This window comes from Symphodus melops, assembly GCF_947650265.1.
Source record: "Symphodus melops genome assembly, chromosome: 8".
In the NCBI taxonomy this organism is placed as follows: domain Eukaryota; kingdom Metazoa; phylum Chordata; class Actinopteri; order Labriformes; family Labridae; genus Symphodus; species Symphodus melops.
This window is the reverse complement of record NC_136698.1, coordinates 10,486,099-10,508,242: the sequence shown is the minus strand read 5'-3', so window position 1 is coordinate 10,508,242 and position 22,144 is coordinate 10,486,099. Positions and strand designations below refer to the sequence as shown.

At 43.5% G+C, this 22,144-nt stretch overlaps 1 protein-coding gene across 12 annotated transcripts in view; it reads left to right on the top strand.

The window, feature by feature from the left end:
* Positions 1-19,152, top strand: part of ephb3b (eph receptor B3b) — a 56,105-nt gene extending 36,953 nt beyond the window's left edge. The window contains exons 4-16 of one of the 12 annotated variants that reach the window (XM_079350634.1): positions 866-1,021; positions 2,016-2,351; positions 4,515-4,639; positions 4,871-5,033; positions 5,478-5,586; positions 7,171-7,223; positions 7,416-7,538; positions 9,635-9,882; positions 10,387-10,602; positions 11,930-12,079; positions 12,438-12,637; positions 15,940-16,095; positions 18,014-19,152. In XM_079350634.1, coding sequence (XP_079206760.1) covers positions 866-1,021; positions 2,016-2,351; positions 4,515-4,639; positions 4,871-5,033; positions 5,478-5,586; positions 7,171-7,223; positions 7,416-7,538; positions 9,635-9,882; positions 10,387-10,602; positions 11,930-12,079; positions 12,438-12,637; positions 15,940-16,095; positions 18,014-18,122 — 2,144 coding nt within the window. In that variant the 3' untranslated portion in view covers positions 18,123-19,152. Of the gene's footprint in view, positions 1-865; positions 1,022-2,015; positions 2,352-4,514; positions 4,652-4,870; positions 5,034-5,477; positions 5,587-7,170; positions 7,224-7,403; positions 7,623-9,634; positions 9,883-10,386; positions 10,603-11,893; positions 12,080-12,437; positions 12,638-15,939; positions 16,096-18,013 lie in introns of all 12 variants that reach the window. The other 11 variants (XM_079350640.1, XM_079350636.1, XM_079350632.1 and 8 more) reach the window with 11 other exon arrangements.
* Positions 19,153-22,144: the final 2,992 nt, after the last annotated feature.

The following is a 22,144-nucleotide window of genomic DNA, read 5'->3' as shown; positions in this document are numbered from 1 at the left end:
CTGGCCCCTGTAAACTCTGACTGTCTTACCTGCTAGTGTCTTTTTTTAAGCACTGCGGCAAACTCATTCAAGTTTCAACAAGACTGTTTATCAAAGATATGGAGCCTGCCAAAGTGTTCTGGTTCACAGTGCCGCCGTCAGTGTATCCCAGTATATCTGAAACTTATCAGCTGAGTTATAAACATCCCAACGGCTGCTATAAATGGAGAGGGGACATCAACAAAGGAGAGCAGTGTTTTCATCTGATTAACTAGACTTCAACAATCAGGAGCCAGTTTAGGTAAACAACGTTTTAAAGACTTTTGCAATGGTCTGTGCAGGAAATGATTGAAAAGGCTGCCGACATGCAGTTTTTCTTGAGAAACGCATCTTATTCTTGAGCACATTACAGTAACTCAAGGACAGGATGGTGTATGCGAGTATACATATATAAATCTTTGCCTAGGTTTCCACAAAACCAAAAACACATCACCACTTGTTGTATGAGTTTTGTCTGTGTATGCTTATTTGTGAATTTCATGAAAGCTTCAAAGCATCGTGCTAGCATTTTAACTTCAAAGGGTTGGGTTTGTTGTTTGGATTGACAGTTTCTTTGTGTCAACCTGAGTGAAAAAAAGCTATATACTGCAAAAGAACCTTTTGCCTTTGCTGCCTGCAGTTTGCTGAAGACACACTTTCAATGAAGTGGGGAAAAAGGGAACGTGAGGTGGGGGGATCATGTGCAAAATCGACCTATGAACATGTGTTAACAAGCCAAATGCATTGCATCTTGAATCCACCATGAATAATGTGCATTCCTTAACAAAATCAATTTAAATCAATAATGTCTAATGAATTTCTTTATTTATCGCTCTATTTCTATCAGCGTGCAGCCCTGGAACCTTTAAGTCCAAACAGGGAAATGGCTTCTGCTTACCATGTCCAGCAAACAGCCGTGCCAGCTCAGGGGCATCTAGCGTTTGCTCCTGTCGAAACGGTTACTACCGCTCGGACACTGATTCTCCAGACTCTCCATGCACTAGTAAGTAAAGACTACATCACATCTACATGAGTCCAACATGTCTTTTTTAACAATTCCCTTAAAAATACAATATTCTCCATGTTCTTTCTCTTGCTCAAAATGCAGGAATTGCTATATAGGTCATAATTAGACAGTTAACATGTTTACTTGTGGTAGTAAAACAATATTCGGTAGGAATTGTTCAATCCGATTTCCCTCTTTGACTGGTTCCCTCAATTGCTTATGAAAGCTCTGAGGACTACCACACAGAACAAGTCTGCTTGCTCTCCCAACGTAAACCTGAAATGTTATCATTTTACTCCTCCCACCCCTGTGCCTCACCATGAGGTCTATTTATTACAATGCTGCTGTCTCTTTACAGATAGACAGTGGAGGAATTTTTCCAGCAGCAGTGCATTTGCTAAGAGAAAACACACACACACACACACACACACACACACATAGGAGCTAATTCATTTGCTAGTGAAAAGAGAATATCCTTTTTTGTGTTGCTGGGGTGGAGGGCTGATTCTCCCTCAGTGCAGTGAGAGATAAGGCTCCGGTAATTGGATAAGAATTGCCAAGGCTCTGCCAATAGTTTGTCTCGCTCGTCCCCCCGAGCACTTTACACTCACACATGCATACACACAAACTCACACTCCAAATGAGCATGCGATTCAAATGTGAACTCCTGTTCTCTTTTTTCTCTCAAGAATTGCTGCATCAATCTCTTGTTATACAGCAGAAAAATATGGCGAGTTAAAGCATTAATTATTTAGAAATACCACAGCCCACAATTGTGTCGATAGCAGCTGTGAAATAATTAATGTGTGTGTGTATAATGGTATGTAAACTGTCTTTTGCAATTTCAACCTCTCACTATTGTCAGTATGTCTCTGTGCTGTCACCAAAGAACTTGTATTTTTTTTTACACCTATTGTGCATGGAAATTAAATCCATTGTCATTCCAAACCTATTTTTCTCGTCTCATCCACGCTTAACCTCTCGTTTTCAGCCGTTCCCTCCGCACCGCGCAGCGTCATCTCCAGCGTGAATGAAACCTCACTCGTACTGGAATGGAGCGACCCACGCGACTTAGGCGGCCGTGAAGACATCTTCTACAATGTCATCTGTAAGAAGTGCCTGCCCGAGAGGGGGATGTGCTCACGGTGCGATGACAATGTTGACATCTCGCCGCGCCACTTGGGCCTGACCCAGCGCAGAGTGGCAGTCCGTAACCTACAAGCCCACACACAGTACAGCTTTGAGATTCAAGCGGTCAACGGCGTTTCCAACAAGAGCCCTTACACACCCCAGTTCTCCACTGTGAACATCACCACCAATCAGGCTGGTAGGTAAACTCGCAGCCTCATGGCTACCTGTCAGAGATCAATACTGAACTTGTAGGCGCTGCCAGCTATCAAAGGCTAGGAAAAGACACATACAAATGTCAGAGATTATCTTTTGTACTTAAGAAGTAGAGATCAATTTCTTGCATGCATGTAGGAGTATGTTACATATTTTTCCTTTGAAGAAGGATTGAGAAGGAAGACATTCTTCTGAATGAGCTTAGAAAAGGGACCTTTTTCACACGCCCACAGCATGCTCTGTACTAACACGGCTGCAAATAGCAATAGCGAGGCAGTGTGTATTCAAAGTGTTGAACCTTCAGTATTCGAGCTGCCCACTGCTTCCAACCCACCACTCATCCAACCCACAGCAACAAAAGTAACTGGGCCAATGTAGCAATCATTGCAGGAATTTAATCTCCAACGTACATACAATTTAAACTCTGTTGATATGCAGAATAAATCAGGGCAGTTTTGGTAAGCTACTGTATTGCATGTGTGCCTTGGAACACAGATGTGAACTGTCCATTCATTATCAGGGTTCATGTTTTTTGATGAAAATTGTTGCAAGGCAGGTGGAGCAGTTAATACAAGAAATGCTGTCAATTTAGGCAGAAAATTTCATTTAAATAAGCTCAAACTGTTTCTGTGCTACCATGCTTACACTACACTCTTTTGTCCTGAGAGTTGGTCTCTATATTGAGGTTTCCCTGGCCCCTTAAGTTTAGCCTTGGATGTGTTTAGCCGCTATGTTAAGGATTACCTCTTTCTCCTTCTCCTCATATCACTCCCCTCAATCCATGGCCTTGTCCTTCTAACCTCCAGCCTTGAGTTTCTGCTCCTTGAAGATGTTTTTTGGAATGCATAATGTTTGCAGGTCTAGGACCCAAAGACCCTATAGGACCCCATGTGAGGGTCTCATTGTTTAACAAAGGGTCTGGTACTGGGCTGACAGGGACGGCTGTCCATCCTGGATGCTTTGGGTCAGTTGGGTGTAGAGAGATAGAAGCTTTAGGGTAAAGGAAGGGGCAAGAGAGCATCAACTGTGATCAGATTATCCCCTGGTGTAGTTCCAAAACCACCCCTGCATGTGCGTTCACCTTTTAAGAACCAAAATAAATAAAAGGGCGGTGATAAGCCCCAGAGGCCACCTCCATGGTTACCCCAATGTCTTCTCCCTGAGGAGGGCCCCTAATCCCCTGGCTAGAGTAACCGGGGATCTGCCTAGGAAGCATTGTTTCCTGAGGGAGAAAGAGAGAGGACCTTAGTGGATGGAGCTGGCATGGGAGGGAAAGAACCAGGGAGGGGAAGGTTTGGGGAGAAAGGAGAATGAGAAACAGAAGGATGTCTGGAGACAAACACTGGCAGCAGAAGGAGAACCTGAATGACAGGGAGGCTCAAATAACTCAAAACTGCGGATTAAAAAGCTTGGAGGAAAGAAGTAAGACTGAGATAGTGAGGTCTTATGAAAAGTGAAAAGTTGTGGAGGACAAGCGGGAAAAAAAGAAGGTGGTTGAAAAATGTCACTTTATTTTCGAAGGTGAGATGCCAATGGGGAGAGACAGTTGAAGTTGAAACAACATAAGGAGTAGACTGGGGGGAGGACGTGAGTCAGAGGTATACAACAAACCTGAATTTAGAATAGAGTAAGGAGACAGGGAGGCAGTCAGCAATTTTGCCATTAATAGACACATGTGAACTAAGCATAAAAAGCTTGGGTGGAGAGCCAGTGTGTTTATGCTCTGCTGCAAAATGTTTGTGTGAAACAATGCATGCATGTTTGCTGCAAAGGTACGGCAGTTGTTCAGCAAGGATGCAGTAAAAAATGTGGAAAGGTTGCATGTGTAATTGTCTGTTTCCAAACTTCCAGGGAACTACATGTTCCAGAGATTTATCCATCAGTTTTGCAGTTAGATTCTTTTGTCACAGGAGAATTAGACATTCTCTCTCCCTCCCCAAAGACTCAGAGGGAGAATTCGTGCATTAGTGGGGCATGGTTCTGCATACTAACTACTGGCCGAAGCTTTCAAAAGGACCAGTGCCCGGGACTTTGTATTTATCCTTGTGTGGATACACAAAGGGCAGAGAACTTGAAAGACACAACACAGAAAACAACAATCAATAAAGCAAAAAAATGTTCTTTTTATTTGTTTTCCCATTTGTAGCTCCCTCCGCAGTGCCAACAGTTCACCTGATGGCAGCCACAGCAAGCACCATGAGCCTGTCTTGGCTGCCCCCGGAGAAACCCAATGGAATCATTCTGGATTACGAGATTAAGTACCATGAGAAGGTAAGCAGCAATGTAAGTCAATGCTTCTTATTCAATACAGTTTCAATGATTTGCAGGTTTTCTGTTTAATCTGTGTTTCTGTAAGTGTGAATGCCTCTGCTGATAAGTACATGGTTGCAGTGAGAAAAGTCACAATTTCCAACCTCTTATTTCCCTCACTCTCTCTCTCTGGCTTTTTGTCAGACAGCTTGAGCTGGATATTTTGATCACTGACTGTTTCTTCCTCTGCAGGATCAGGGTGAGGCCATCGCTCATACCATGACTGCCCAACGGAGCAATGCCCGCATTGAGGGTCTCAAGGCTGGTACACCTTATGTGGTGCAGGTCCGGGCTAGAACAGTGGCTGGTTATGGCCGTTACAGCAGCCCAGCAGACTTCAGCACCAACCTGCAAAGTATGTCCCTCCAATACCTGCTTCATTATCCTGGGATATGATAGGATATGTGGGGCTTAGCAGCATTACCTCTATAAAAGTGCTGTGCATAAGCTTGTGAACATAATTGAGGCTCAAAAGCTTATGAAAAGAGAAGCTACTATGACTATTTTTGGTGCAAAAGAACTGAAGTCCATTTCGCGAAATCTACTTGGTGGAATCTTCCATTTCTTTAAAATCCGTCATGGATCCTTCGTTATCTTGCTCTGTATATTATTCATCTTTTAACAGACACAATTTGGCAAAGCTGAATGGAGATACCACAACAAGTATAGTTTTGCCATGTAGGCATACAACTTTTGGCATAGGTCAGGAAGTAATAGCTTTTCTAGCTAAAGAAATGGTCTGTAACTACTGTGGGTCTACATTGTTAACTTTTCTGATTAACCTCTTTCTTATCCATAGCGGATCCTCCAAAGCCTTGGCAGGAACAGCTGCCACTTATCGTTGGATCAGCCACCACCATCTTAGTCTTCATCATTGCAGTTGTGGTCATTGCTATTGTCTGTCTCAGGTCAGTAAACTCTCCATCATCCTCTCAAACGGTCAGCTCTGGTGAAAGATGAGCATGAATAACTTGGGTAGAAACTGCAAACAGCAGCTTGGTAAACACACTTCTACATGACTAATTTGCCTTTGTATTTCTGAAAGAAGTCGTTCCAACAGCAAGGGCAATTGCAAAAACAACTGTGGGAAATATTTTATCTTCAAGTACAAAAAAAAAAGAGAAGATACCTTCAAATGTTTACTTTTTTGCACGTCCTCTAAACCACCCCAAAACTGTCACTGTGGATTTCTGTGTCCACCTGTGAGGTCACTGAATTCCAGATTAGCCTTCTGAATGTGTGAGTAGTAAACAGCTTTGGCCAAATTGCTACTATGCTCGCTGGACACAGCATGGTGGAGCAGCTGTTGCTCCTGATAGGCCTGCCCTCATGGCCCAGCACTCGAAATCATCTGTGCAGTCGCCCAACCACAAAGAACCCCGGATGCGCCCCTGTCTGCTGGGCCCAATTGACTGGGAAGATGCGAGCGGCTGCTCAGACCTTTCAAAAAGTCTGACACTGCTTCAGCTGAGTCTAACCACACTCGTTTATCCTTATACCACTCATTTGTCAAGCTGCAAATGCAGTGCTTGTGTGTATATAGGTGTGAAAGGTTGGCACCCACCGCTGACTGGCGCCCACTGGCTTCCCTCCACAAGTCAGTTCAGGCTGTGGCTGACAAGCGTGGGCATCAGTCACGCTAGACTGAATAATAATCTCCCTGGCTCCCGTCCTCTCCTGCTCCCCTCCTGCCTTTACGCTCGCCTCTATTTTCACACCACTACATTGTGTCTCTCTCAGGGTCTTGGCTTAGCCAATGCTTTGACTGGCACAGAAGAAATAAAGGATAAAATAGTCATCATACAAAACACAGAGCTTTGGCATATTCTGGATCGGAATTAGAATTTGAAATTGGATGCAAATCACCATGGGGTATTATTGCCCTGGTTACTGGTTAGACAACAAAGGAAGCACATTAACATGCCATTTCCACAACCAAGCCCCCTCACTTTATCATCATCTTTGTACACATGCAGCAGGATAAGGATACAGACTGAGAAACATGAGTAAAATAAAAAAAAGCAGGATAACTATGGGAAGAGAATGAGAGCACAAGAGAGAAAAAAAACAGGCACTTTGAATAAAATGAGCAGTGCATGTCTACAGGGCGAGCAAGACGAGACAGCTGAGCTTGCAGTTTGAGTCTGCTTTTGTCTCGGCTTCTCGTTTCGGGGGTACCAAGAATGAATGTCTTTCTCTTGCTCCTTCAAACAATGGTAGGATATTCTTTGTTTAGAGTTGTGTTACAGTCCCCGAGTATGAATCATTTTACCGGTAGGCATTGATGCAATCTTTATCTGTCGAGTATTCCTTGCTCCCAAAGCAAAAAAAAAAATAAAAGCCATCTTTACCAAGCCACATTGTAGTTTGGCTCCATTTTTGCAGACATTATTAGGGCCTGTTTTCTCCTCATGCCTTTGTTCCTTCCAGTACTTGCACCCTGCTGAGTCGAGTCCACATGACTAAGTGTGTGTTTTCATCTCTCTCTACAGAAAGCAGAGAAACGGTTCAGAGTCTGAGTACACAGAGAAACTGCAGCAGTACAGTAAGTCTCTTTGCTGAGATCCCTGTCCTTTTGAAGCATTTTTAACTCCAAGATTAGTTTTCCTTTACATAAAACTTAATGAATTATCTAATGTTTGGCTATTTAAGAACTTCACATCGTAAAGTTTGCTGTTTAAATTGTGTTTGACGGCATAAATTCACTTTCCTGTTCTTGCCACTGAATCCCCTATAGTAACGCCGGGAATGAAGGTCTACATTGACCCCTTCACCTACGAGGACCCTAATGAGGCGGTGCGCGAGTTCGCCAAGGAGATAGACGTTTCCTGCGTGAAGATCGAGGAGGTCATTGGCGCAGGTAACCCACCAAAGCTCCTGAGCTACAGGGGGAAGACTGCTAGTCACCTCCAGGCCATACCGTTAGAGGACTTCACACCAAGCGGTACTTTCACTCAATTCATCGAAAGCCCTCTCCTTGCTCCCACCCCTCCCACACTCGTCACCTTTTTAGGAATCCCCCCTCACCCTCTCCAGTCTTACAGTCGTCTCCAGCAATCCTGTGTTTAAACATCACTAGCCCTAGTGTGCCCTCGTAAAGTTAGTGTGACTCACAGTCATATCACCCTTACGTTAATATCGGAGTAGCTGTTGTACCTTTTGTTCAACATGTTATCATTTCACCCAAATGCAAAAAAAAAGAAAGAAAAGAAAACGGAACTCAATCCTGGAAAAAGAGTGATGCAGTGAGAATACACTCATTTAGTTAAAACAAGTAGGAATCAGCACTCATTCATAACTGATTAAAAGTATTTTTTCTTGAATTAGCTGTAGGAAGAGTTTGGATAATGCCAGTCTGAAACTCCATACAGACATGATTTATTTCTCTTGGGGAACTTTAAATCCTGGCACATTTTCCCCTTGATCTCTCCCAGCATTATACTTTTGTTGGAACTCTTGTTACTAGACAACATGATTTGACTGTGAATACTTGAACATACCTTTCCCCAGTTTTTATATAGTAGCCAGTCGAGTTCTGTAAAGAGAAATCACAGACATTCAAGAAACTCATGACTTGGTGATTGGTTGCACCAATCACCATGGGGGAAGGCCTGCCCCTATAGGCTTATCAGCTGGGTGAGAACAAGTGAACAGTCAAGAGTTTATTCATTGGTTGCAGCCCAGGGAATATGTTGGGTTGTACATAGCGACTCTCGCTAACAAAAAGCAGGTCTATTGCCTTCATCCAGTGAAGTATAAATTCTCTCTGGATGGGTTGTAAGATCATGAAACAGTTTCCAGGATTGGTGTCTCTGATTCTATCCACTTTTAAATGTCTCCAGAAGCTCTTTATTAAAGAGTGCTTCTACTGGATCACTCTGTCCAAGGCACCGTTACCACTCTGTCGTTGTGTCCCCTCCCTTAGAATCCCACCCTAACATTTGATGTTGTAGATAATAGAATATTCAATGATTTTGATGTTCTTGAGAGTAATATATATCTGCTCAAAAGCTGCAGGACTTGTGCCAAATGAGGTTGAGTTTTCTTAGTATTGATTCTGAGCCAAAAAGGAGGACGTTGTGATGGCAGAGATGGGAGTCTCTACTACTGCTTCCGCTACTACCAATACTACTGCTACTACTACCTCAAGAGCTCTTCTCCTGCTGAGGCTACTACTTGAAACCCGTCGCTCCCCAGCATTCGCCTTTAAAGTGACAAACCCTCAACCCCTGTCTTCCCTGTCCCCCTCATCTCCTCTGCCCCCTTCCTCAACCCATCCCCATCATTCCTTAATCCCTCACCCTCTCGACCCTCACTTTCGTCACCTTTCCACCCACGTTGACGCCACATTGCTGTCATGGCCTATCATTAACGCACACGCTTGGTGTAGACTCTAAACGTAAAGCGTCCACGACCCCGAAAACCCCAAAGCTTCTTTCACCGCCTATCTCCTCCTCTTGTGCCCGCTATGCAAGCCCCTCCGAAGCTTAGCAACACCCCCTCGACTCTTACCCCCTTCCTCCTCTGTACCCCTCAGCGCATTTTACAGTGTCACCCCGCTTTGCCCATTCATTTCTACTTGCATTTTTTTTTTTTTTTTTTACATCTTCTCACATTCAATCATCATGCCTCACATTCATCATGCTGTTTCTTTTAACCAGTAGCTTAAAAGCACAAAAAAAAAAACCTGAATGCTCCACTGTCACCATCATCCATTGACACTGGCCTAGAGTCCTGGCTTCTCTTGCAGTCCCCCCCTGTCCCACTTCCCTGCTACCCTTCCCTGACTCCTTGGTTCTAACCAGTTAACTGTACCCTCTCCCCTCTTTCCCCCCACTCTCCTCCACTCTTCCGTCATGCCTCTCTCCCCTCCCTCTTACTCTCACTCTCCTTCCATCTCTCCTATTCCTCTATTTTTTTTCTGTTTCTCTTGCTGTCTCACCTTGGCTCTCGCAGGAGAGTTTGGGGAGGTGTGCCGCGGTCGCCTAAAGCTGCCCGGGCGCAGAGAGATCATCGTAGCTATCAAGACTCTCAAGGTCGGCTACACCGACCGCCAGAGGCGAGACTTCCTGTCCGAGGCTTCCATCATGGGCCAGTTTGATCACCCCAACATTATCCGTCTGGAAGGTGTGGTCACCAAGAGTCGGCCGGTGATGATTGTGACTGAGTTCATGGAGAATGGAGCACTGGACTCTTTCTTAAGGGTAAGAGCAATCAGGAAGAGAAAAAAAAAGGATCTTCAAAGGATCAAGCATGTATTTTCTAATGTGATCAATAATGATCTATGCAGCAAATGAGAAAATCTAAATTGGTTTGATTGTTTTTAGTTATCTCACTGTCATCCAAACCTTATAAAGTCTGCTTAAGCGGTGCTGCAGAGATTATAAAAAAGAAATGCAAATCAGGAAATTGATGCATTCTGCATGAATCACGATGGAGAAGTCACATTATACTTGCAATGCTATAAAAAGGAGACGGATGAGAAGCCATAGAGAGTGCATGAATAGAGGATGTATAGATAAAGCTGAAAAAGACTTGGCTGTGTGATGTAAGAGGACATAGAGAAAGTACACAGATACAGAAAACAGAAAGACAGGTAGGACAAATAAAGGTGAAAAGAGTACAAACATAAATATTCATTCCTTTGAACACACAACCTTGATCTACAGTCCAGTTCATCCCTGTCATTCTCTCTCTGACTTTGCCAGCTCAATGACGGGCAGTTCACAGTGATCCAGCTGGTTGGCATGCTGCGCGGTATCGCAGCAGGCATGAAGTACCTGTCAGACATGAACTACGTGCACAGAGACTTGGCTGCCCGAAACATCTTAGTCAACAGTAATCTGGTGTGTAAGGTGTCTGACTTCGGCCTATCTCGATTTCTCGAGGATGACGCAACAGACCCCACTTACACCAGCTCCCTGGTGAGTCAGCCATAAAAAAACATGTGTGTGTGTGTGTGTGTGTGTGTGTGTTCGTATTGATGTGTCAGCGTACTGAAATAGATGTTTAACAGTGCTACATGTAATGTTTTTACATCAATACATCATAACTATAATACTGTAGTTGTAACTATTTCCAAAAAAATACTTCAGTGTCAAATAAGTTCCCACATGTCCTCATCCACATATTTTCACTTTAAAACAATGTAAAAATGGACTAACACACATTTATGGTTAATTTTGAAATGATAGGATTTTTGGATGTTGTAAATATTTTCATAGGAGAGCACTTTTGACACTTTTGTAAATGCAGAATGACTTATAGCATATGTTGCTGTTTGTACCTGAGAAGACTGCCATCTGTGTAAGAAGACCCTTAGCTGACACGTGAAGAGACTTTCTGATAGGAATGAATGACTTACTGTATATTCCCACATAAGCAGACGTGTAACACTAGCGACAGAGGTAAATGCACAGAGGGCTTGTTATCAATAAACATGAACTTTTGCTTTAGACAAACAGACCCACCAAACATACTCCTCAGACCTGGACACAGACATGTAGATGTGTTGATTTTTCAAACAGGAAAAGGTCTCTCTTCATCCAATGCAAATCAGCTACAGTGTTTTGAATATGCCACGATGAAACCATCGTAAAACAGAGCATTGAGGTGGAGGGAAAGAACTTCTCTTTGCTGTTAAGTAAAGAGATGGAAAGCCACGGTGTAAGCTGGGAAGTGCATTCTCACTGTTCTAAGTGATTAACTGGTTAACATGAGATAATCGATAATAACATGAGATAATCGTGGGAACCACATGAGTCTGCAAGCTCGTGTTGGATGACCTCAGGCAGGCAGATCTTCAGACAGGAATCCAGCTGAATCCACAATCACATGAGCGTTGTGGATGGTGGATGGTGGTTCCGGTTACGTACAAATGATACGTGTTGGTTGCTGCGTTATCGAATGTCAGGCCACAATGAGAATTCAGTCACCTTGCCTTCAGTTCAATCTGTCTGAAAGTTTTATGAAGAGTTATGATGATGTATTGATGTTAAAAAATACAATTAGTAGCACATTAAATATTACAGCCTCACATGTTCGTACACATCATTTTATGTAACTGTGTCACTAACCTCGTGCGTATGTGGCGTTTGGTTTGCATGCACCCATGTGCTGTGCATCAACATTTCCCTTAGACTGTGTTTTTTTTCTTTCTCACCCTCTCTCTTCCTCTTGTATGTGTGTGACTGTGTTTGTGCTCCATCCTTCCAGTATTTCATGCTCACCTACTCATTCGCATATCCACAGGGAGGAAAGATCCCCATTCGCTGGACAGCTCCCGAGGCAATTGCCTACAGGAAGTTCACCTCAGCCAGCGATGTGTGGAGCTACGGTATCGTCATGTGGGAAGTGATGTCGTACGGCGAGCGGCCGTACTGGGACATGAGCAATCAAGATGTAAGCTTTTTGCGTGTCATGTGATATATTCACACAGATAGTTTGTCGATTAAAAAAAAAATCAGGAGAAGTAGCAATTTGCATTTAAAGACAATAAATGTAGACATTTAAAATTGTATAGATTCTTAAATGTCTTAAAGCCATCACAGCTTGTATTTCAATGCTTTCCCTAAAGCCTTCTTTTCCAATGTATCTCTGACACTCTCATCATTTTCCTCATCCATCCATTTCTGGTACAACTTACCTGAACTTTTTTCTTTTTTTTTTTAGCTATAAGAGCTGTTGTATTGTTCCTCTTCCCTCTACACCAATCTCTTGGATAAGAAGTGAATGTAATTTCCTTGCCATCCTTTTCCAGGTGATAAACGCTGTGGAGCAGGACTATCGACTGCCCCCACCCATGGACTGCCCAACGGCCCTGCATCAGCTCATGTTGGACTGCTGGGTGAAAGAGAGGAACCTGCGACCCAAATTCACCCAGATTGTGGCCACGCTGGATAAGCTCATTCGTAATGCTGCCAGCCTCAAGGTGGTCACCAACAGCACACAGTCCACTGGGTAAGTTGGAACATGGGTGATACAAAAACATGGCGGTCACATTTAGTAACTAAAGTTCCTGTTGGACAAAGATAGAAGCAAACACAATGTCCATTCCATGCTGGTTGGAGCTAATAGTAATGAAAGTAGAGTTTAACTCCCTGGAGGTCGTTAGGGGCTTTAGAGTGGTGCAGGATTAGCGACTGGTTGCCTCATAGCAAGGGAGGTTCCTGGTTCGAATCCTCTATCATGTGGAGTTCTCCCTGTGCAGGCGTGGGTTCTCTCTCTCTGTTTAACTGGTGACCTCAAATTGCTGGTATGAATGAGCATGAAAACCTACGTTTCCTGTTTGTCTGATGATTGACTGGAAACCAGTCCAGTGTGTAACCTGCCCCCCTCCCCATGACCCGGTGACAAGCAGTATAAGATAATGGATGGATGGATGGATGGAAGGAATTTCCTAAAGGGCAATGATGTCCAATTATGTTTCATTTGGATACTCGTGCTTGCTTTCTGAAAATCCTCTCTGGTTTCCTTAAGTCCTACATCGGAGTAGACCTGCAGGACTCAATTGATGGCTTGCAGGAAAAGGTCATCAGCTAATCGCAAGAACACACTTGACTTTTTAGTCACAAGAGCACTGGCCGAGCCATTTTATTTGGTTGTAATGATTTCCACTGTGCAAATATTTCTTGTCCAAGTTTATAGGAGTGTGTGAGCCGCTCTGACTCAGCTGTAACACTAGTAACACCTTAAAGTGCAGATTTATTCGCATGCAACTCTCCAGTTCTCACAAATGCAGCCCGGGCCATTATGCAAATCCAAATTACCATGGCTCAATAAAGCCCTTAAAGCAACTCCCCTGCCAACTGGGAGCTCAATCAATGATGTCACATCTACATTTAGCTGCTCTCTCCCTCTCTCGGCAACCTGTTTCTTGGAAAGAATTCGGAGGATAGAGGTTGGCAGAGTTGGAGCGATAGGGAGGGGAGGAGGGGGGGGGGGGGGGGGGGGTTGACCTACCTATCTGTCCCTGCAACAGGGTCTTTCTGTCTTTAGGGAGGGCCACAGACAATCCTGGTTTGGGCTCATGGGGGAAACCAGGGTCTCGGTTGGCCACCTAAGTGACATTCTTGGAAGATTAAGCTTGCGGTTAATTAGCTCGATTAGGGCGATGCGAAAAAAAAAAAAAAAAAAAAAAAGTTGGGAGCGCCTTTTAATTAGCCACTAACGAGATTTGAAACGGGCCAGCAGAGAGGTGGCCTCCTGCCGAACAAACCTAACAAGGGAAGAGTGAGAGATGAGTCTGTCACCGTGGTTGCCACTGAAGGGTGGCTGGAGGTGAGATGACACTGTCTGGCATAAAAAAGTCATCTGACAGTTTGTTCTTGGCGTGGCTGCATTATGGGATTAAAGTATCATGAGAAATTAGTCTTTGGTGGCATTAGGCCTCCTTTGTTAAAATGTTAAAAGATTAACTGTTGAATCTCAGTTATATATACAAAAATCATCATTCACAGTTGAGTCACGTCTTCTTTTCTGTCTTCTTAAAAATCCAAAAGGCTAAAACAAGACCTGGTAAAACTTCAAAAGTCCCAACCGTTGACCTTGAACCAGGCTTGGCCTTTAACTGTTTCGCTAGCTATTGAACAAAATTACCCAGCTTTCCTGCCATTTCTGCCTGTGGCTCACATCTGGACAGCTACAGCTTGGACCTTTTTTTGAAGCCAGCTTTTGAGAGGGAACACTAACAATACTCCATTAAGAGAAGCCAGAGTCTGGTGTTAACGACGGCCCGAGGCCTTGGGCTCCAAAGCGCAGGCCTTATTAAAAATCACTCCATCTACACCACTCAATGGAGCCTCTGTATCACTGTTATTAACTCCCCTCTCCATGCCTTTTTCTCCTTTCTCTCTCCATTCCTCTTTTAATTGTTAATGAATCTAATGCCATCAAAAAGGATGACAGGGATCAGCCGAGCAGAGAGGAGGGAAGACAGTGGTGCTCTTTCAGTTCGCCTGCTCCCTCATCTGTTTCTCCTCCTTCACCTCCCTGCCTCCCCCCCACTTCCACCTCCACCTCCACTCTTCTTCCTTCGCCCCACTTCACTCTGAGTTGTAGACCAGTTTTATTAAAACTCCCAAGGTGGCCTCTCTATCTACAGCATTGATCAGAAACAGGAGGTTTGCTTTTTTTTTTTTTTGAAGAAAGGCCTTTTTGCGTTGTCAACAGGTGCTCAGGAACATGCAAAACACATTTTTTCAGGAGTCCAAACACACTCAGCCACATTCACCCATTAAACACAGCATATTAACATGAACACAGATGCACTGAAACACTCTTTCCATGTACTGCCAGCATCAGCAACATCTTGAGTCAGTCCTACCTTGCTAACCACACAGGGATTGTCAGACTTATATCCCTTTGTCTAGCCAATAAGGAGGATGTTCTAAAAGGAAAACATGCAGATTCAAATCAATGAAACAATGTAGTCCAAATGCAAAGACTTGATCTATAGTGCATCATTCTATAACCTCGAAGGTCAGTTCATGTGGCTCAAATCTGACATGAGCTGACAAGAAAAAAAAAAACACACAGAATCCAGTTTTCTTTGATCAGATTTAAACCATAGTATAAAAGTGTTTTGAAGCGCAACTCCATAAAACCAAATTGGATTTCATTCTGTTGTTTTTTTTTCTTCTTTTTTTTGCAATAGAAGGAACTGAAACCAAAAACAGATATTACCATTCCATCAGTATTTCATCACACAGAAATGCCATTAAACATTGACATTTAGCATTCTGAAATCACAGATGCTGCTAATCAAAGGCATGCTTGACTAACAATATACCCACATGTTTACACTCCAACCTGTTGTTTTATTAGCGGCAATTATTACAAATGTGGTGTCTCACCATCAGTGCTGTTTGGTTGCTTGTAAATTACAACTCGCTGACTCATCAATTCAGAACAGATTTGACATCTGTTCTGTGAAAACACATCACCCAAGCCTCACCAGCTGCAGCGCCAGCATCCACCACCCAAGCCTCCAGCCAGTCTCTCCACAATCATAAAAGCCCCACCCCCAAATATGCCCCCCACCCACCCACCCCCGAACACAACTCCTTACATGTGGAAGGGAGGAGAGGAGAGGAGAGGAGAGATGGAGAGGTGGAGAGATGGAGAGGTGGCGCTCAGCGGGGTGCATTTGGGGATGAGGTTGAGCCATTGGAGGCAGTAGAGTGACGACCTTAACCCTCTCTCTCTCTCTCTGTTTCTCTTCCTCCCCCCCCCTCCACACCCCACCCCAATCTCTAATGTAGGGTATCCCAGCCCTTGCTTGACCGCTGTGTGCCAGACTATACCACTTTCACCACTGTGGGGGACTGGCTGGACGCCATCAAGATGAGCCGTTACCGTGACAACTTCGTCAACGCTGGATTTGCTTCCTTTGACCTGGTGGCCCAGATGACGGCAGAGTGAGTGGAGAGGATTCAGATAATCAGGCCTGCCTGCAGTGATAGACTGGGCTAATTTTCAAATTAGTGTTGTAAAAATTGACCTTGAGGGAATAAAGACAGTCATGTGGCATATGTACGAATACACATATCTTACTTTTTTTATACATTTAGAGTTCTTTTAAACAAATAACGGAAATGTAAACACATCTTCATTACACTTTAGTGTCTCAGTACTGTGTACAGTAGTATGACACTAGTTTTAAATAAAAGAAAATGAGGGATTGTTTTGCAACAAAGTCCTCCTTACTCTTCCTGTTTTGGTTTGTTATTTGGCATGTTATTGGCCAATCACATGGTTTGCTGAATCAGTAATCAGGAGGGAACTTGCAACAACAGTCTTCTTCAGAAGTGATTGCAACAGATTAAAAAATAACAACAAATTTAACATTAAAGCAGGATTTTTTTTTTTTTAAGCAAGCCATTTCCTTTCCTGCGTTCCCTGATTAACCTTGACCACTCACCCACCTTCTGCTGCGTTTACTAACAGGATATGATGTCATGGAAATCATGGAAATCAGAGGCTAGTGATGATCAAATAAATGCATTAGGATTATAATGATAAATAAATTATCTTCATTAGCGGCATAATAGGCGATGGAGAAGGTGGTAATTTGTTTCAATTTGGCCAGGCTGACAGGTGTGGTGTAGTGTGGCTCTCTGTTGCCCTTAATGGCCAGTAATTCCTCTAATGGTGCCCATTTATTATCATTTCATCCTCCATTGCTGCACTGATGGGGAAAGCGAAATATGAAAAAAACAGAAAAACATCATTTATTTGTGAGAAATTGCCGTGATGCACCCTTATTTAGCTTCAGAGGGGACGGATGGGAAATAGGGATTTTTGTGTGCTTTTGCATGTATTGTGTGTGTGTGTACGTGTGTGTGTGCATTTGTACAACAATAGATTGGGCCACAAAGTCATTGAGACAAGCAGAGTGTATGCCGTCTGTGTGTAATATTAGATTATCCAGTATTTGTGTGTGTGTGTGACTAAACAGCGAGGACACACACTTTTGCAGAGCCCCAGTGGTCGGCTAATCACGGCCTCCGACGCCATCTTTTCCTTCAGTTATCAACTAGGGAAATCAAACATGCAAGAGGAGAGGAGAGGGTCACATTCTATTACTGTGGTGTTAAACCAACATGGCCATGACGATTAGATTATTCTGGGAAATTATGGCCAAAGCAGGTGTGTTCCTCCCAGGCCTTCCTGAAGATGCACTAATGTATGTTTGGAAGTTCCCACCGAACCCTCACGCTGAGGTTAAAGTCCTTTACGCTTGTGTTAGCCCCAAGGCTACAAGTACTAATTTACACTCTTTTTTTTTTTTTTTGCGTTATGTTTTTCTTGGATGTGTTTAATCATTGAGGAATGTTGTTCTTTAAGCTGATTTCAGCTGGTTCCAAAGCATGACAGATGGTTCCCATACTGAGCAATCAGTCGAGTATATAATATCATTTAGTGTTTGTGGTAGACTGATGTGAACACTGTGAAGTTTGCCTGCCGCTGAACAGTAGCAAATTCTCCTCTTTAATCATTAACTATCACATTATGGCTCTGTGACTCCCCTTCTCTCGCCCACCTGTCGGACAACGGCAGTATGTTACATTAGGCGCGACATTCATTGGATGAGACTCCACATTGTGTTGACTGACCCACTGTTAGCCATTTTATAGTTGATTGCCCGCCTACGTCTCTGTCCCTCGTCCCACCTGTTGTTGTGTTTACTTTTGAATGAAAAGTGAAATTTGCCTTTCTACTCACATGTCCTGTTTATCTACTTCTTCTTTTTTTTTTACATGTATATATAGCTGAGCCATCTGTTCTCATTTTCTTCCTCTTTCTTTTTTTTTTTTTTTTTGTTCCTAACCACAGGGACTTGCTGCGGATAGGGGTGACGTTGGCCGGCCATCAGAAGAAGATTCTTGGTAGCATTCAGGACATGAGACTACAGATGAACCAAACACTTCCTGTCCAGGTGTGAGCGGCTGGAGACACACACTGATGCAGTTGAAAAAAAAGGACAGCCAGACAGGAAAAAAAAAGGGGGACGAGGAACAGTGCGAGAGAGAGAGAGCCATTGGAAAACCCTAGCTGCCTGACCCCAACTCTGCCAATTAGACGCTTCGAAACTGGCTTGCAGTGCCTCTGACTTGTATTTTTCTTTATGTCACTACCACTTCCATTTTTCCTCTGCTTTTTTATGATTCAGCATTGTTTCCTTTACCATCCAATCCGATTTTGTGTGTTTTTTGAAAGAAGACGAAGACCCCCGAAGACCCCCCCCCCCCCCCCCCCCCCACCACCACCACCTTATATCCCATGCGTGCCTCACCAGCTCTGGTGTGGGTTGACGTTTGCATGCATGTGTGTTTTTAGTGAGGTTGGCCTTAGCCCTGTAACTGAAGTGACACACTTCTATCCTCGTGCTAGAGTCCCTCCCTTACACCTCTCTACCCAGCTTTGATGGACAAAGTAAAGAATAGACATCCTGCTGTGAAAAAAGTGGATAAACGAGGGAAAAAAAAGAAGAAAAAAAAAAGGACCGTATCTTGGACCCACGGAAGACAGAGGACGATTCTTTCCCTGATGTTTTACTGTGCACACGCGTGTCGTTCTCCATCTTCATATTGAAGGTGTGTTATCTATAAGGGCACTTGCTGGAGAAGGGGGGAGGCAGTGGAGGAGGAAAAATAATCATCAGGAGGGGGTGAAAGAGGTCAGAAAGGTCAAAAGAGGGCAGCCGCATTTTTTTGGACACTTGCTTCGGCTGCAGGGTCCTCAAAAGGTCACCAGACCTCTTCAACCTGACCTGACCAAGGATGGCTCGGATTCACCTGCTCATCAACTGTGTTTCACACTTAAAAAAAAAAAAAAAAAAAAGTTTTAGTTTTCTGTTTGTCCACACAGGATTCCACAGGAGTCCCTTCATTTTTCAGCTGTTCTTACCTGTATTTTGGAGATATCTCAACATGGTCTCAACATGGCCGGTCACAGCCGAGAACACCCCCCCCCCCCACACCCCCCTCCCCCACTGGACACTTTCTGTGATGAAGTGGAAACAAGGACCGTGGCAACACTAGAGAAAGACCACTTGGCCTTTACGCGTGTTTTTTTTTTGTACGTGTGTGTGTGTGTGTGTGTGCGTGCGTGCGCATGTGTGAGTATACGTGTGGTTAGGTGTGCTTGGATGTGCGGGTGTCAAGTTGCACACAAGTATACTGTACAATACGGCTTCCGCTATTTGCCACCGTGGAGAATTAACGCATGAACTGAACAGTGACAAGGAGCAAATATATCTGAAACAATTACGCTATATTCTGTGGACAACTGTTAAACCTTTTTTTTATTGATTCCAAAAAAATGAACTTTGGAAACCTACATATATATATATAATTATATATATATATATGCTTCATGCAGAAACAGAGAAACCTTGACGGACACTTTACTTTCTACTTACTATTATCTGGATTTAGAAATAATGAATTTTTCTTGGTTTAATTTTCTTGACAACCTGCCCAATGTATTTATTTGTACCTCACCTGTTAACCTCCATCCTGCCCCCGCACCCAACCCCACCAAAATGGACTTGGAACAATCAGAGGGAAGAGAAGCTCTCAAGAGGATTTGCCCAAATGAATTGATGATTATTAAACGAAAAGAAATTGCATATTAATTGGATATTGTATTTTTGTTGTTGTTCTAAACAGCCTGTACATGTTTTGTAACAAAAATATCATAAATAACAAAAGAAAAAAATGGTGTTTTGACAAAAAAACAAAATGGAAGTGCTGTTGTGAAATGTTTGATTCAGAGTGAAATTAACAGAAAGCAAAGATAGAAGCGATGAGCAGTGAGGAGGTCGAGAAGAAGTTAGTTACATCACTCATGGTTTAACCTTTTTGGTGTCAACGTGTTGCCATTGTTCCCTCCGTCCATTGCTGTTTCAGTGTATGCGTCGGTGTGTCCAATTGAGTGTGCGTGCCACCTGATATGACGATGAAGCGTCTAAATCCATTCTCGTTCTAAACTAACGTTAGCATTTGTGAGGCCCTGAGCTGTCACAAATTGTCTTCCAAGCACATTGCATTCAACTTCCAACTCCCTGCCAACCACCAAACGGCATCTCCGTGGTTTACCATCTATTTTTTATATATCTACCATCACATCCAACAATATCATCCTCCCAACCCATCCAATGTAGGACTGTTAAGGAGCCATCAGGTGGAGCGTCCATGAATGATGTAGCCTACCTGCCAATCATTTCAATCACTAGGCACACTATGTGGCTCGCTCATCAGAGAACCAGAGCTGTCAGAATGGAAACCTATTGGTCTGCTCTTTTTTTTTTTCTGTCAGGTTGATTAATGCAGCAGCCAATCTGGCATTGGGAGGATACGCTCATGCAGCGAGTGCAGACATACGGCGTGCTGACCTATCATTATCTCTCTTCATTTCCTGTCTGGCCTGCAATCATCCTGTCTCAGCTCGGGCTGCTGCATGATTAGTACAGTGCAGGATCAACAGCCGTGGCACGCCGACAGACACACAAAATCTGCAGGCCCCCTCGTCGTAAATGATCGCAGCTGCATCACGGAGACCGGACTCTTTAGACGTCTCTCTGAGGGGTGTTTTTGAAAGTAGCGGATTAAGAGATGAGGCTGTGATCTTCCAGTGAGTCTCCCATATTGTTTGGGTTGGAGATGATCGATGCAATATGTGAAATTTGATTAAGTTAGGTGCGTGATGACTGTGTGGTGTTTGTGTCTTCCCATATCACTTTATGTCAGCCCCTCTTAAGTCCCTTCAAAAGTCATGGAGGATATTATGCAAACCCACAATGTGTTCCCCATTTTACAGTGTTTCATCTTATTCCACATGCAGACGTTTTCACTTCTCCCACACTCTGTGAAGGTCTTACGAACCTGCAGCAGGTAAAGGGAACAACTAAGCAGTCATTTAACGAGTCTCAAACGATACAGGAAATAAGTCACATATTTCTTTATTTTTTTTCATCAAAGTGTCACTTCAGATATATGAAACATTGCTGGGGGATTACAATACCTGCTATAATAATGCGTAGAAAGTGTTAAAAGTGCCTGTTAAATGAACAAACCCTTTTTTTCCCCACATCCTCTACAGAGCTAGTTTGTTTACTTCCAAAGAAAACTGCATTCTGATTAGAAAACAGTGACTCTGTTTGCATTTAGAGATGACAGCAAGAGCAGATTTAATGCAATCAGAAGCTCCATTTCACCCAGTCACACAGGAATATACATTCACTTTCCCCCGCATTCAGCTCAATTATTTAATCAGTCGGTAAGTCCCGCTGTTGCAAAGTTGCATATAACGCTAAAAAAGACAGGGGGGGGGGGGGCTAAACACAATCAGATGGCAGACATTCCCACTCATGAAAAATGGCAGTGCTTTGGAGCTTGCATGAACTATTGATGGGGTGCACATGGCGCACTGGGGTCTGGATTTGTGTTCACCAAAGTCAACCAGCCGTGAGTGATGAGCTCCACTGGCACTGTTGCACATTTTAAAACGATTAAACTGCCACCACATCAACAGCGAACCATTTATCTCCTTAGTGGATTTTTAACACGTCCATGGGTGTGTTTAATTTTCAACATTCACAGAGAGGACAGGAACGCGCTCTTTTGTGTTCATTGTTCTGCTGAAATGAAGATGGACTGTGTGTGTGTGTGTGTGTGTGTGTGTGCGCGCGCGTGTGAAATAAAAAGGATTGCCATTTTATACAGAAATACTTTGATCCAGAGGATTCAGGCTGTCTCAGATGTGGTCATCTCTGTGTGCCAATAAGATTCAAACCATCCCAACATTCCTTCCACCTTTCTTTCCCAATTTTAGATCCTCCACAGATCATACAACTAATATACAGCATCCTGCACCCCCCCTTAACTTACACAACCTAACTTTTTTTCCAGTGGTCTGTTTTAAATAAATATATACATTTTTGTATTTTCTACTGTCTTCTAA